General features: G+C 40.7%; 1 protein-coding gene across 1 annotated transcript in view; it reads right to left on the bottom strand.

The window, feature by feature from the left end:
* cntnap2a (contactin associated protein 2a) overlaps positions 1-17,500 on the bottom strand; it is a 303,910-nt gene that overhangs the window by 176,366 nt on the left and 110,044 nt on the right. The window contains exon 2 of the mRNA XM_068709763.1: positions 6,382-6,492. Within this exon, the coding sequence (XP_068565864.1) occupies positions 6,382-6,492 (111 nt within the window). The remainder of the gene's footprint in view (positions 1-6,381; positions 6,493-17,500) is intronic.

Below are 17,500 nucleotides of genomic sequence, written 5' to 3'. Positions count from 1 at the left end.
AGGAAATGCCCCGTGGGAACCATTGCCTTTTGAAACTGTCAGCTAATGCAATCTGTGTAGATATTTTTCTTGTGTCACACCTCACACATCTCAGTTCACACTGTTCAAGAAACCCTGGGCTATGGGTCATTAGACCAGCGCACAAGTAAAGTTATGAAAGCTCCCTTTGGATTTGAATCAAACAGTGTTCTACTGTCTCAGCTGACTTTATTCTCCTCTGTTCAGCTCTTCTTAGGCTTTCAAATTGACTCCTTCCTGTTGTTGTTGTTTTTTTTTTAAAGATATTTGATCAAAGCTCACCTAACTGGACAAGTCACAGGGCTGTTCATCGCTCCTGGGGAGTGAATGTGACCATAGAGATGGCTTGATCACAGTGCGATGAAGTTGCTCCAACCTTGCAAAGTGAAGCGATATGGTTCCTCGACAAAGGGAATTTTCTCACAAATTTACCACTTCAATTGCAATGAATATCCACGTTTTTATCTCCTAAATTTACAACTTTAATTTTTCTTTTTTTTTTCCACAGAATATTAAGTTTACTTGCAATGGCCTACGTGGTCATATATCTCTGTGTGTGATGATTACTGTACCCAGTCAGGCAGTGCCTGGGTATGGCTTTTATGGTACTGATGGTAAAAAATGAGTCAGATGAGACGGAAAGAGTGAACAGTGGAGAGATGAAGCGAGCAAGATAGAGCAACAATGGGAACAAAATAGTAAGTGAAGAAGAGTAAATTTGTAAGAGAGTACAGAAGGAAAGACATGAGATCTGAGACTGAGTAATGGAGACACAGTGTGATTTTGGACGAGCAGCCGGTGACAGGCATGACACACAGACAAAAGTGACAGCGGCAAAGCAGAGCATCAAACAAGAGAACATCTCTCCTCGGTCTTGCCGTTAGTGTGGGGGAGTGTGTGGGTGGGCGCGCACACGGAACAGAAATTGTTCCTGAGCAGACGGGTGGCTCGTGGTGAGTTGCCTTTATGTCTGTGTGTTCCGGCACCCGAGAGAACATGTGAGAGTATGTTTATCAAAGTTGCCTCTTTTCATAACAACCACATCCACATTAACAGAAAGTATCTTAATTAATTAAGATGCTAGGCCGCCGGAAAAGGGAGCAGAGAGAAAACAGCTGGTTAGCCCTCTGCTAGCACTTCATCTTTCTGTCATGGAGCAAAGGGAGCAGATGAAGACAAAGTAATTTAATTAGGAGCGGACCGACATTATCGATGGATGACTGCAACGACTAGAGACATCAAAAAACTTTGCCAGATGACAGAGTGAAAAGTAATGCATAATAAAGGGACGGGCAATCTGGTTAATTGTGCAGCAAGTCAGATCACAGTTGTGCTGCAGTACTGTGGCATTCTGTGTTTGAATAAAAGGGGGGGGGGGGGGAGTACAGGGCAACTTTTTCAAACTTTGGAGAAACTTTGAAAAGTAAGTATCAAGGTGGGAATGTGAATGAAGAAAAAAATAGATAATGAGTTCTGCGAAGAAAGAGGGGACAGGCTGAGAAAATGGAGTATGGTATTGAGACTGTTACTGTAGAAAATAGAAAGTGTATGGTGGGAAAATGAGATGGAGAGGAAGAAAGGGGAGACAAGGATGTGATGGAGGGCAGGAAGAGACCTGCCACAGTGGAGGAGAGAGAAACACAAAGGGAGATGGATAAAGAGAGAGGAGGAGAAGAGGAAATGGAATTTAAAGATCAGTGGCCATGTGTTTGTCATTAGCGGCCTAATCTCATGCTTGGCCATGTCTGCGCTGTGCAGCAATGTGAGCATGCATAGTATATGCATGCTCACATGCACGCATGGCAGCAGGGATATTTACGGACACACAAAATCATTCCACCCATTCCTCTTTCACTTTCTTCACACACAAAAAGTATTGGTTATTTTGGTACTCTGTCCAAAGCCGAAACCACTTCATGACAAGTTTCCCATGAATGTCAAAATAACACATTATCAGGTGCAGTTCCAAGGTGACAGGGATAATAAAATGAACCCACATGGAAATTGTTTTTCTGATTACACAAGACTTGAAGTTTGAGATCGCTTCGTCAAATTTGAAGTCAAATTTCCGCATTCAACAATTTGAGCTCAAATTGTCAGGCATGGCTCATCGCTTATCACTTTAACATTGTTCCTTTTGCCCATTTCAGTCTGTCTCCATATATTGCGTTCCTTCCTCCCCTCCTCTCTCTTTAGCCTTCAGTCTATCCATGCCTACTCTATTTTAACCTGTATCCACAGGGCAGCACTCTCCGGCTGGCAGCACTGAACAAAGCCTTGAGTGGGGTGCAGATCAGCTAATGTATGTCACTATTGAAAAGCTATATGGAGCTCATCGCTTTTTTTGTTTTTCAAACCTTTTCTGGCACGACTGTGTTTCGAGGTCCATAAATGACAGATGCTACTGATATGCATTATGGGAAATGTAGAATTCCGAGTTTTTGGAGCTTCCTTCATATCTGGCCTCTGTAGCATACATCCTTTAGCTTGATTAAGGTCTGTACTAAATTGCCAGAGTACACATTTAGAACATTATGGAAATAAGAATGAATTACAATATATACAAATTATATTTCAAAATTGTTTAACATTATGTCAAACAAATTCTAATTTCAGTTTTGATCATGTTTTGTGACCCATTTTCATAAAAAGTGATCTATGAGTTGGGAAAAGCTTAAGAAATGTGATGGAAAGAACCTTCTCTACATTTCATTAGATGCTATCTAATTCCTCTCTCTCTATATATCTCCCTCATCTCTATTTCTCTCACCCACTCTTCCTCCCTCTCTCTGTGCGAATAGACCCAAAGGTTTTGGCTGCAAGAGTGGGCCCACCTTTCCCTCTGTCTGACACTATTGATTGAGATGAGCGGGGGGGGGGGGGGGGGGGGGGGGGGGAGGGACTCACCACAACGAGAGAGAAAGGGGGAAAAAAAGAAAGAAGGATGGTGAGAATTAGATATTAACATATGGAGAGAGGGAGGGTAAAAGAGACGAAGAAGAGCGTCTTCATCAATCTATTCCATCTTCAAAAGCCAGAGGCAATTAAACTGCGCTGGTCTTAAAAAGACACCATGGTGTAAGTTCACAATCAACATGTCGCATAGAGAGACAGCTTGTGAGTAATTGTGTTTACGAAACAAAGATAAAGGGCATTTTGCATTATGTTGACGAGTCTGTTAGTACAGAATGTGTTTCAGGAGCCATACACGGAGCATTTAGCCAGCTCCTTCTTCCAAATAGACACATGAATAAACTAATGTCCACAAACTTATTCCGACACACATGCACACATACTCTCTTAAAAACATACAGTTTCTCATACAAAACACACACACACACATGTGGATGGAGAGCACAGTATGTGTGGGTGTGTGTGTGTGTGTGTGACAGCAGTCAAAGGAACCAGCAGGGTTAGGACTAGAGGCCTGGCTGGCACTCAGCAGACAGCTGCCTGCTATAATGCTATAAAATCGTTACAGGATCATTTCACCTCTCTCTCTCTCTCTCTCTCTCTCTCTCTCTCTCTCTCTCTCTCTCTCTCACACCCACACATAGACATAGGCATAGACGTACATTCAAACACACACACACCTGGACACACACAAAAGCCTACAGCCTAAATCTCTAATAGCCGTCAGCGTTCACAACACAAGCTTAATATGAGTGGTGTGTCCCATTGATTTTGTGCCTCCCCTGTTACATAGTAGTGGGAGATTGGAGAAGATTGGCTTATCAGCACACTCTCATGCCACTGATGGCACATTTGGCTGCCAAATGTAGCTGCTTGGAGAGACCCCTCTTTATAGTATGACTGTGTGAGCATGGGTTTGTGATCCTGTGTTTTTGTGAATGTGAATGGCTGTTGAATGTGAACAGTTCCATGCTGCAGTAGCCGTTTGTGTTTCCATTGATAAATGTGCAAATGTGTGGTACAGTGCTGTTTTTGAGATGCTTGTGTTCCTGTGAATTTTGGGTTGATTAGACAATTACATTTTTTTCCCCCCTCAAACATGAATCTGTAGATTATTTTAATAGTTCAGCATTGTATGCAAGATAACAGGTATGTTTATGCATGGCAATGGTACTAATAGGCCATCACTCATTTACATTTATGTGTAAAATAAAAACATCAATTTGAATAGCTTGTATGCATGATAATCATGCAAGGTGTGTTTATAAATGGCAGTGGCACGGCCACCCTACTCACTGCACCTTGCATATGTTTAATAAAAACATGAATATATGAACCTGTGTATTATTTGAATAGCTTAGTATTGAATGCACAATAACAAGGTATGTTTATACATGGCACTAGCCCCAGTTTAATATAAAACACAATTTTATACAGTATACTGTATATAGTCGGGGGTCCCTGCTCCATCTCTTTATCAGTTTGGGGGTCCTTGGCCTGAAAAACCCCTGCCTTAGAGTGTTTCTGCGAAGGTGTTCATGTGTCCTTCATTCAGTGAGAGTTTCCTGCAAATGTTTCACTGTTTGAACGTGTGTATTTAGATTTGATTGTGTTTTTGCGCTCCTAGATGTCTTTGTTTATGTTTTGTATTCTGTGTTAGAAACTGACAAGAAATAACAATGCTGATTTCATTTTGAGCAGCATCTTCCTTCACAGCAGATAAAATGAGAATTTGGTTATAAGAAAAGTTGATTTTCTAACACATTTCTAATCCTGGTGAGGAACTTTTTTTTCTAGGTGTAACCTCATCGTCCCTTTCTGCAGAACTTATCTTATTTTATATTCCCCCCTTGTCAGATGCTGTATGCTAACAAGGTGATGACCTCATCATAAAAACACAGTGTCATCCTTTAGAGGACACCAAGATGCAGAGGATGAGATGGAACTTCATACTTTTCCCTCATTCCCCCCGCTACTTTGACACTTGCCTCGGTACAGTATGTATCCATTTTGGGACACTTGTGTCAAAATCTGATATAGTTGATCACAGTGGTGTTTCTGACTGTCATGTCATGTCAGCTCACTTTGGAGATGTGTTAGAACTAGGTCTCACTAGAACATGCTGGGCTCCTAATTACAAGCCAAAATTGTCAGGTTTTGGAAAAGGGAGATGGCTGAGTATTTCTTCTCTTTGCAGTAAAATTATGCACCGCTCAACTGTACAGAAACAGTTCAATGTCTATTGGATATATAACCATTTTACACCTAAACAAGTAATTTAGGCTGGATAATGCATCTTGTAATTCTTTCTGAGAAGTAATCATACCTGCCTTGAAGTAAGAAAATGTTGCTTCTTTTTTAATCAAAACGTATCTAAAACATGTTCTTTACTAAGAGACATCATCTACACATCGGCAGATTGATCCGCACATTTCATGAAACTCATCCAAAGATGAAGCTATTTTAGAAAAATAACTTTAGCGACAGCCTTACTTCATTAATATAATACAAATATGGTGCTAGAGTGAGAACGTTATTAGACCTTGTGAAAGTGCATTTAACACTGGACCTAACTGTTACTGTAGCTTTTCTGTACAACAACAACCCCTGAGAACTGGATTTAAATGCTTCAACCATTACACGTTCCCCAAAGGACCTCCACATCCTTGAGGAGATTGAAAAAATGAAAGCATGTGGCGACAGAATGCACAAGCTGTATATTTACACTCATCATTGACAAGTTTGTCTTCATTTCTTTCCTTCTTCTCTTCCGTTGCCCTTCGTTGGTGGGTGTCATTGTTAGATGAGGAGCAGTCCTATCCTCTCTCAGCAATAATTCTATTGATATGATTAAATACACCAGCATACCTTGTGTTTATTTGCCAGCTCTGAGCTATGTTGCCTCAGCTGTGGTGTGACTACATTAGATGGAAAAGTATGAAATATTAATTGTATAAACATAGAGGGGTGTAATTGTCTGGTCCTATCTCTGTCTGCTGTGGACTGATGTGGAAATGAGCTCCAGTCTGAGTCACTGAGATAATGACTGGAGCTGAGAGATGGAAGGGAGAGAAGAAGAAGAAAAAAAAGGAAATAGAGAGAGAGCAAATGAGGAGGTGGAGGAGGGTGAGAGCCGCTGTGCAGCACTACGAAGCATGTCTCTCTATGCAGACTGGACATTTACCTCTCAGCGTGTCATCTGTAAAATCATTCATAAGGATGTATGTACACATATCTGAACTAGATATTTACTCGTTCCTCTCTCTGCAGCATGCAAGTATGAACTTCCCTCTATGTATATCAATCATGTATGTGTGTGTGAGAGAGAGCGCATGCACATCGACATCTTCCTCTCTGTATGTGTGTCTGTGTATGTGTGTGTGTATGTGTGTGTGTGTGTGTGTGTGTGTGTGTGTGTGTGTGTGTGTGTGTGAGTGAGTGGGCGTCTACCTCCTCTCTTGTTGAGCTTGGCATATCCGGGTGCATATCCGTTGGAGAACACAGACGAGCTGGTGAAGGCTGTGTGAAGCAGAGGGGAGGCTAGAGCCTCATCACACTTCTCTGTGGACAGAGAAAGAATGTGAAGAACAAGGGAGAGAGAAATAGGAGAGATAGCAGGAGCGAGGGGAATGGATAGAATGAAAAAAAAAGGAGGGAAGAAAAAGAGAAAACATTACTATATTTCATATTAATTAGAAAATATGAATCAATCCTGAACAAACAGTTATGTTCAGCGTTTAAGTAGTTCTAAATCACAACATTGTTAATTAAATATTAAACAAATGACTGGGGTAATACCTTCTTAAATTCAAGTACTCTCAGCTGAAAAGTCTGAAGTCTTGTATTTTCCACATTCACTCAGCGCATTGTCAAAAGGAGACTTGCTCACAAGAGCAGAAACAGAAACAAACAAGGCATAGCTGGAGGTTAAGGGAAGCTGTTTGTGGGTCAAGCGCTAAGTCAGGTCAGTCAGACTCCAACCACGGGGCCATCCAAAACATTGTTGACTTCCCGAGCACTCTCAAGAGCGCACTGCAAAGTGTCCACAATAACAAGCAATCTGGACTTTTAGCCAGATAAGGATGCATAATTTATTTCGAAAAGAGGAAAAAATAAATGTTTGCTAATTAAGTTAAATGGCAGATTGCACCATTCCCAGTAGATCAGGTTCTCCAAAATTAGATTTACCAATAAAGGCAGTGATCTGTCTTATTCTGCCTTCATTTTGAAGATAACACACATTTATATAACATCACCAGGTGACAAGTGCATCACGAGAATCAGTCATTGGGTGTGCCAACATTTCCTTCACTTAAACAAAGATACAACTGAAAGGACTGTCTTTGGACCCACAGAAAAACAATTACAAGTTAGTGCTCAGCTTCAATCACTAACATTAAAGAGCACGAATCAAGCCAGCAATCTGTGTGTCGTCATGAACTAAAGCCTACATTTTACTAGCTACCACTACCACTGTAATGCTGTTTCTCTAAAAAGCCCTAGAGAAGATCACATCACTCTCATCACTTCTCAGATCTTTACACTGACCTCCTGTGTGTCAAAGAATTGACTGTTGGTTTATAAAGCACTGAATGGTATAAGGACAAAATACATTTATGATCTGCTTCTCCGTAATGAGTCTGGGACAGGTCTGCTTACTGCTTATCAATCATTTTTTTACTGCATTTTATTGAATTAAATTTAAGACTATGGATTTATATATTATCTTGCAGTGCAGCTGTCAACACTCACTCACGATTGCTCCGTTGTCTTCCGGCAACAAGTCACATGACTCAATAAAACATTTTAAAACTAGAATGGTGCGCCAGGTGTGTCTTCAACTCCTATATTCTTCAACTCCTATAGTACATGAATGGATGTTGGTTCCTTCAATCTCATGCCTGAATGTTACATGTTGATTGTATAATGTAGCTTGAGATGCTCATTTGTCAAAATCATACAGCAGCTTTTTGATGGCCTTTTCTGCAGCACATTATGCTGAATGCAATTATGTAGACGTTGAGTCGAAAAACATACTTCCGCCTGTCTAGTGGAATGAACTGTGGATCCAATGACCTGGATAGGCCAAGAGGAACATAGTCAGCGCTATAGTGCTGCTCTGTCCAAGCCGATCTGAGAAAATCTGAGAACGCGACTACAGTGCTGTACTGTACGCATGAGACAGAAAAAGGCAGCGAAAGTCTTTTAGAACAAATACAAATATATATATATTCCTGTCATACACACACACGGTCATAAAGTCATTTCCCTTCCGCCCTCTCAATTCACCCCTTTCACTCACTCATGCACAAACACACTCACCTCTTCCAGTACATAAAGTTTCACACAGAGAGGAATTGTGAATGGTGTGTCAGGCCAAGTAGGCAGTCAATAGCTCTCTGTCATGCCCCACAGTGTGCGTGTGTGTGTGTGTGTGTGTGGGTGTGTGTGTGTGTTTGTGTTTGAGTGTGTATGAGGGAGAGTCAGATCTAGATGAAAGGGAATTGTGTGCCTATGTGCATGTGTATGTACAATGTGTTGTAAGTGGATGTGTACATTGTGGGTGAAAGTCAAAGCCATGTTACCTTCATGTGCTGATGGCATGTTAGCCCCATTACTTTGTGTCACAAGTGGGCTCACAAAGAAAAAAATAGCATCATCAAAGCATGATAATGTATGAGTGTTTGTGTGTGTGTGTGTTTCTGTTTGGAAGGGGAAATGGTCTGCAGCCTCCCTCCTGGTCCATATTTTGTATCCCTGCTTGTTTTGAAAGGACACACACACACACACACACACACACACACACACACACACACACACACACACACACACACACACACACACACACACACACACACACACACACACACACACACACACACACAGGCTCTCCCTTATAAACACACACAAAACGTAATGAGGTCTCTGCAAGTGACCTTGCACTGGCATAGTAAATCCACTAGCATTAGGTAACTGGCTCACCGCCACAGAAATGGGCAGTGATGTATAGGAGAGGGGAGTGTCCAAAGAAATGGGATTGGGCAGAGTAATTTAAAAAAAACAACAACTATACTTCCACTGTGTCACATAGTATATGCGCATATTTGGGCATGAAGGGTTACATTCACACCTATGCAAGAGTTCATTATAACTACATTACAGCTGATTTCATGGCAGCCCACCTAGTGATGTGTTCCTGCTTATCTCCTTTTGAACGCGTGCCATAGGTGCACATCCCATGCAGCAGCATCTGGTCATGAATTTGGGAGAAATCTTTGGGTCATGCTGAAGTGTCTCAGAAATTATTCTTGCACCTTCACTTATGAAAACAAGACCCTCTTTCCTTCTGCACACATGCACACACACAAGAACATGTGAGCATTGAGACTAGATGCGATACCGAACACATTGTTGTAGTTGCACCAACAGCAGCCTACTTCTTCTACATGCTGTTGTTACTGGTTGTCTCCTCCTCTTCTATTTCTTAATAACTGCACATATGATGGCATCCCTTGCCTTTTGCATTGCACAGTATATATTCAATATTTTAATTATTCGTCTGCTTCGGTTCTGTACATTATACCACAAGGACAATCAATTTGACTCCCAGTTAAATATTTAGCATGCTGCTTGGATTCATGTGGCGATCAATTGCAAATCCAGCTATAATACATTTGCATCATGAAAACTTTATTATAATTCAACAATATAATTATACATTCAGCCTTTTAAGATTTATTTAGATGTGGGTAAATTCAATTGCAATGTTCATTAAATGTTTCATTTTCACATCATAACCTTCAGTTTTACAAAAGCTGGATTGTAGCTTTGGTCTGTGACGTACAACAGCAAATTATTATTCAACTTCTCACATCACTTAAAGATGAGTTCAGGAACTCAGCTATTTTTCCCTCAATTACACTGAATTGCTTTAAATCCTCAGCAGTGTATTGCTTTAGTACTGAGCTGTACTGTGTATTAATGTACAGATATAATGCATACAGAGTACGTTGCACTCTCCTAATTTACTTCCATACTTGCTTTGTTTGGAAGTCTTGAAACACACAAAAAAATTACAAACTTTAAGAAACCAAAGGAAAAAAGACTATTGTTTTCTTATCAATAAACTTGATAATGAGACCTCTTCATGCAAACTAGACCAGCATTTTAGGTCTAGACTGAGAGTGAATACCAACGTCTATATTACACTGTAGTAGAGTTCATCATCAAGGCCGTTTAAACAGTTTCTTTGTCAAACTTAAAGCAGTTCAATGATGAATGACAGCAGTAGATATTCTGCAGTGTACTATATTGTGTACACACACACACACACACACACACACACACACACACACACACACACACACACACACACACACACACACACACACACACACACACACACAACAGCAAACATGATAAGTCATTCTGTCATGATTGGAAAAAGCTAAATAATGTGTTCCGTTATCATGGCATTGATTTACTTCCTTTAAGAGTATAGCTGTCAACAAAGACTACATTTTAGGATAAGAAATATTGTGTATTGTTGTGTGACATATTTAACTTTAGCTACAAAATCCAATGAATTGTAACTATGGTTAAAAACACACATTTTCTGAACACTTTCCATTCTCAATGGAATGAGAGGACAACAAAAAAATCAAAGAGCTCAGTGAAGAGGGAAACGTCGGTTGCTGTTGTAGTGAATCTGACATATTGTGACATTGTATTCTTTTTGGTGGCTTTGGTTCTTTATACTGTGTATATACTCTATATATGCTGCATTTCTTTAACACATCTTCTTTTTAATGTTTGGACTTTTAGGGCTGAGTAGGGAATTTGGGTTGGGCAACAACCTTGAAATGATTGCCAGTAAATCTGTCATAGTCCGTTTTCCCATATTTAAGCATCTTAAAGGAACTCACCTTTACCAGCAGTAAAACACGTCAGTGATTTATTGCTTTGAGATGATTAAATAGCAGCACAGAGATCTAGGATCATATCCATCAATAATTCATCGATATATCACAATGCCACCTGCTTTTTGAAACATGAAAGATACCTGAATTCAATCCCTTTTGTTCTAAGATCTAGAAAGAAATGATTTATGAGTTGGCCAGCAGGCAATCACAGCAAGCTTTCTTTGATTTAATGTGATGTGTGATTAGCCTACTATAGCAGCTAACTCATATAGTATGATGGCTATCAAATGAAGTACTCTATTGGAATCGGTATCACCTTTGGGGTAGTGGTTTTGGAACTGATACCCGGTGCTACCCACATGCACACCCACTATACATGGTTACATGTGCAAAACACCTACAATAGTGCATGTTTGCTCAGTGCGACTAGTGACCTGGTTTGTGACAAAAGGGTAGAACACATTAATAAATGCAGACCACACAGTCAGATGCTCGAGACTCCAGTTTGAGATTGTAGTTGGTGATATTTGCCTATGTCTGAAGTGCAAAGTAGGGTTCTGTATGTCCATGTACAAATGACTACAATATCCAATTGCAAATGTCAGCCTATTCCCCGGAGAGCAAGAGACAGATAGTTTTACGCATGATGATATGATAAGAGAGGAGAAAACGGTAGGTGCAGTGAGGAAGAGAAAGACAGATAAGATAAAACAGAAGGAAGAGAGAAAGAAGACATGATCTGAGAGCAAAGGAAAATGGCTGTCTACCAAAACTGGCTTAGTGGCATTTCCAGCTAGGTAAATAACTAGAATGTGGAAAAATAGCAACCAAGATATGCGTCAGCCAGGTGTCACCATTGGGGACCAGAGCCATAGATAGACATTGTTTGGCCAGCTTGTTCAAAGGGCTTTACATCGCTGCCACAACTCTGGAGCTAAAGGGAATTGGGTGCAACTAGAGCAAAATGCATTCAGGGTGAAATTCATGACACCCTAAAGATCAGTTAGCATACAATCACTGATTGCAGATAGGAAACTGCCGGAAACTCCTTTAATGAATTGCCCTACCTGCCACATTGGCCATTCAGGCAATGAGCCCTGACAGAGAGTTTACAAGTACTTAGCACAAAGGCCTAAGTCGATGCATTTTTTTAAAAACAAGCGAGTAAATCTTGGCCTTTAACATGCACTTTTTGACATAGCGGTCGGTAAATTAGTCAGCCAGTGAAGAACATTGCCGGGTGACTTCACAAAGAATGGAATGCATCTGCTGACAGCCCTGTCAGTTGTGATCACGTCTCAGGGTCTAACTCACTAACGATATTGCGCTGATGATATTATAGTGCAAACACGCCCTTAAAGTCTTCTTTACGTCTGATTGACCATCCTCGTGGCAAAGGTTGCCTTTGTGAATTGGGCTGTTTTTGCATGAGGCTGCTTAGCATGAAATGGGGCAATTTTGCCACAAATGTATGCATATTACCTTATTTGAATATGGGAAAATACCACAGGAGCACTGAGGAGCACTATTTGTTCAGCAGCGAAGTTAGGGGAGCATTTCACCCTGTTTTGACCCTTTTTTGTCTTGTTCTTTCAGGTTTAGCGTCGGCAGAAGCCGCACAATCCTTTTGTGAACTCAGCAATCAGTGTTCTTTGTCAGACTGCTGAGCTGACCCGCAAAAGACTCAACACAAATCTCTGCTATCTTTATTTAACGACTGTGAAACCATTGTGCGAGTGCTTTTGGTATGGTGCTGTCAAGTCTGTCCTCTCAACAACACTGAATGCTGAAGTTTGGGGGACTTTGGGGCTTTTTCTGGACTCAAGTCATGAACACAGTGAAAGCTGTCAAAAGTGCCAACAGCTGCATGGAGATGCAGTCTGACTCTCCAAACTGCCAGTAAGTCCGGCCTTTGGTCTCTGGTGCGGCTGGGAGCAGCGTGGGCCTCTGCTGTCTGTTTTCCATGTTTGCCCACATTAATGCTTCGGTTTGACAAAGACCATCTGGAGCAGATTGAGAGGTGGTGTTTAACTAATTTGTGTTTGCTTCCTCAGAAGCCTTCTGCAGTGACCTAAATGTTTCTGTAATATTTATAAACTCAGTATAGTCTATCTCAGTTATTTTTGTTTGATCTCCATCAGTCTATGAGAGGTTTTCTTCTCTTTTCACAAAAGCATCACAAAACTGAGACCCTCTGGACACACAGGATACCTATGAACCATCTGCAGTAACTGTCCGGTTGAACTGTACCGTAATAAATCAGCATATTTTAGCCAAGACAAAATCTGTGAAGAGTCTTCAAATCTGGCAAATTAAAGTGACTGATTCCAAAACTGCTTTAAAAAGTGGATTGAAGCTGCTCCTCTTTGTCCTGGGGTCACAGAAAAAGAGTTTCAAAAGCAGTCAAATGGCCACTGGCTAATTAGCAAGAAGTTACATATGCGTGTCGTCATGTCCACCTGGAATTGCACGACAGCAGCTCCCTAGTGGGCTTCACAAAGAGGTATGGTACACAAATTAACAGATGTTCCACAGCATAGGAAAGGCCTCAGTAATTGGCATTACAGATGGTTGTTGCTACCATTTGCCAGTGTCTTCGCTCCCAGGCAAAAAGTGTGAGGTAAACACAGTATGACTTATTGTATGACATGATATAGTCATGGTCACCTCAGCAGGGTGGATGTTGTAATGTATTGCTCATTTTAAATAATCAATATTTAGACAATGTGCATAAGAAAGCATGGGTGACAGGGTACACAGACCTGTAAATGGTTTCACATTATTCCACCTAATGTAAGGGTGCCGGTAACACAACAGCTACTAAACCTGGATGTTAACAATACTTAGACAATGTACTTTGCAAATGTGAAACCTCAAGGAAACAACAAAGAATGTAATTATAACTTTTGTTCACAATAAAAACCAATACAACTTCATTTGTCAGCTGCCAAATGGTATTGCATAGTATAAAAAGATCGAAGCGATTTTGGTAGCATCTTGTATTCAAAAGACTCTGTTGAGCCGGTGACCTTCATGTCTTGGAAGCTTCACAGCCTTTGAACACAACACAGTCCAACACGCGTCTGATACATATTCACGAAGCAGCCTGAAGTTCACTTTTCCAATCAAAGAAAGAATAAAGGACATAACAAAGACATTTTATAAGAGATGCAACAGTGACAGAGTTCAACTTCTCTGCTCTTTAGTTATTGTATAGTAAGTGAAAACACCAGCCAGACAAACAAAAAGTGCTGTTATGTTCATTCTATATTGGGGAAAATTGGACAGTGCTCATATGTATACAGAATTAATATCTGGTAAAAACAACAACAAAAACTTGTATTGAGAAAAACAGACTTTCTGAATACTTGACTCCAGTCTCCTGCTGCTCCAAAACGAAATAAACAATTGTACTGACACTGGCTAACAGTTTTCTCTCACAATATCCAGATCAGGCATATCACACCCTGTAGTACTGTAATTTCAAAACAAAGCTAAATTATGTACCTTTCTGCACAGGGCTCCCAGAGCCTTGCAGCATGAAATAGTGGTTGGCAGTGGAGTGAATAACAATCATCTAGACCCCAGGGTGAGAGACCATTCAATTTCAAATCACACAATGCCCCAGTGGGAATTAAAATGACCATTTAACTCTGTGACAATGTGCTAAATTTAGGGTGGGGGGGGGGGGGCTATCAAATTTCTAGAGAAATGAAATCCCAACAGGATCAGATATTACAAAATGTTGAAGTTTTTACAATGCTTAAATAATAATATTCTGAATAAGATGGTAATGAAGGTTTTCACCAAGGAAAACTTTGCATGCATTTTTTTCAGATGAAATCTCAACAGTTTCAACTCAACTGTTCTCAAAAATATGGAGGTAAGAATTCTCCCTAAAAACATTTGAGCAAACTTGTTCGCATCATCTTTGGTGTGAACACATTCACATTCACACAGAGAGGGAGAGGAGGAATGCGCTTCAGGTGTGAACAGCATGGCCGTAGCCAGCTATGAGGTCAGGCCACCGAGGTCTGGACGTTGGTTATCGTTACCCGTCTCTCTGCATCTGAATCACGTGAAACTGACAGCTATCCATGAGACATCTGTTATGGTGAGGTGACTGGAGAAGGCGGAGAGCGTGTGGCACCGATGCGCCCTGTGCGCCTGACAGCACAGTTGTGTTCACTGCAGCGTTTTTACACACACACACACACACACACACACACACACACACACACACACACACACACACACTCTATGTGGAAAGTAAAATCTTACTTGGTGATTTATGCAGAGTTTTAGAAGATATTATTGAAAACTAGTGATGCTCTGTTCTGCAATTCTGTACTGCTATTTGATGGTATCTTGGATTTCTATAACTGATGAGAATTTCATCAGCTGCAGTGCATTCCACAGCTGACCACCAGTAGTGTTTTAAATACTGAACATCCTCAAAGACCCAACCTGTTCTGATGATAAATAATTGTATATTATAAACCATAATTAACCCTTTTTTAGTGTTCTGTTTCCCAGGAGAATACTCTTAAAACTGTAAACTGAGCAGACTTGTTATATATATATATATATATATATACTGTGATAAGTACTGAAATTGATCAATACATTAATGTCAAAATAAAAAAAATTAACTCATTGACATAAGATTTTAAGCCATATTGTGCATCCCTATTTGTAATTAAATCTTCTATTCATTTCTCTCACACTTCTTAAACCATTTTGTATTTTTTCCCCCTTTTCCATGTCTGTTCTGTGAGTTTATATGCGAGTGGAAGAGTTCTAAAATGTAATTAGCTATTTTTCCCTCTCTCCTTCTTGGAAGCTGTTATATATAAAAGCAAAATCTCTTCTCATGCGGCTCATTATACACTTTCACTCTGGCTTAGTTCTTTTCCACCCCTCCCATCCTCTGCCTTCCCCGACCACCCTCCAACTACCCACCACCACCCCCAGGCTTGCCAGCTCTTTGCTTGAGCCGTTAATCTAAATTTTTTGGTCCAGATTCATTTTCCATGTCTTGGAACCCTCACCAAAACAATTTTTGTCAACAGATCTGGTGCCCTGTGCCAATGTGTGCGCAGACCAAGCGCATAATGAGATGTTTTGGATGAAGCAACCACACATAAAGACAGACATCCAACAACATGCACACTCACACGCACGTGTACCTTTTCTTTCCTGCCTCCCTCTACATTTACATATGTCAAAAAAAATGTCTCCCAACAGTCAGAGATTCAAAATATAGACTGACGCTTCCATGACCATGCTGGACAATGTGATATTGTAGCTGATGTTGGCCACACTGTCTAAAGGCAACAGTTAAGAAACACATTTGGCACTGATATGCGCCAACTATAAAAATCGTTAGTGGGTGCTTTATGAGTTGTGTTGGAAGGATATTTTATGACCAACATTTGGTCTCAACAGACATTTTAGAATGTCAAAAGCGACTTTTCACCAGTGTGGCAATCGACAATTTGAAAGATTATAATTTACATAAAATACTTGTGTGGAAACCAAGCTCTCAGTCTCTATGTCCCATCATTATTCCAACCTCCTTCAGAAAATGAAGTCATCTCGCAGCAGTTCCCTCTCTCCTAATCAAGTCCTTGCAGTCAGTTTGTTGTACGTAAGTAAGTATGTAAGATTTATTTATAAAGCGCTTTTCACAGACATTAGTCGCAAAGTGCTTAACAGGAGCAGAATTACAAACATAAAAAACACAATGTGACCATATAAGGGCCAATAATTTACATTTAAGAATGCACAAAAAACAGAAAGTACAGAATTAAAACGTGGTTTAAAAGCAGGCCGAGGACATGAGTTTTTACCCAAACACCAGTCTAAACAGGTGTGTCTTGAGCAGGTTTCTGAATGCGTTGACAGAATCTGCAAAGTGTAGGGGTGTTGGTGCTACTGCCTCAAAAGCTCGGTCACCACGGGTCTTAAGGCGAGTGCGTGGGACAGACAGATAACACGTTTGACCTGAGAGCGCGGGCGGGTGAATAAGGGTGAAGTAGTTCAGCCACATATGTAGGAGTCTGACCTTGTAGTGCTCTCTAAGTGAGAGTGAGAATTTTGAAGTGGATCCTAAATGCTGCAGAGAGCCAGTGAAGAGATCGGAGCACGGGGGTGATGTGGAACCGTCGATTTGTCCTAGTGAGTAATCTGGCAGCAGCATTTTGGATGACCTGCAAACGGGTAAGAGCAGCTACACTGAGTGACGAGAAAAGTGTGTTACAGTAGTCAATGCGTGAAGAGATGAAGGCGTGTATGATCATCTCTAGTTCAGCTGTTGATAGTACAGATCTCAGTTTGCTGATATTTCTTAGGTGGAAGAAACATGATCTGGACAGCTGCTTAACATGGGGGTCAAACGACAAGGATCGATCAAAAATAACTCCTAGATTGCGCAGGTTGAAATGGGTACGTACCATGGACCCTCCTCAGTCTAACATTCAGTTAGCCCGGCCAGCTCAATACACCCTTGTGGGTCTGCTGTATTAGTTCATCTATTATTTATCTCAGTAATTAAAGGGCTACTCAGGATGACTGATTCTCTGTGTCATTGGTAATCCATGGAGCCTCTGGCTGGTTTACAGGAGGTCCGTGGAGACCGAATGGCC

The sequence above is a fragment of the Cebidichthys violaceus genome, unplaced genomic scaffold (genome assembly GCF_023349555.1).
Source record: "Cebidichthys violaceus isolate CVI_PGR_0920_01 unplaced genomic scaffold, fCebVio1.0.p SCAF_15, whole genome shotgun sequence".
NCBI classification, from domain to species: Eukaryota; Metazoa; Chordata; class Actinopteri; order Perciformes; family Stichaeidae; genus Cebidichthys; species Cebidichthys violaceus.
The sequence above is the reverse complement of the archived record's forward strand: the minus strand, read 5'-3'. Positions and strand labels throughout refer to the sequence as shown.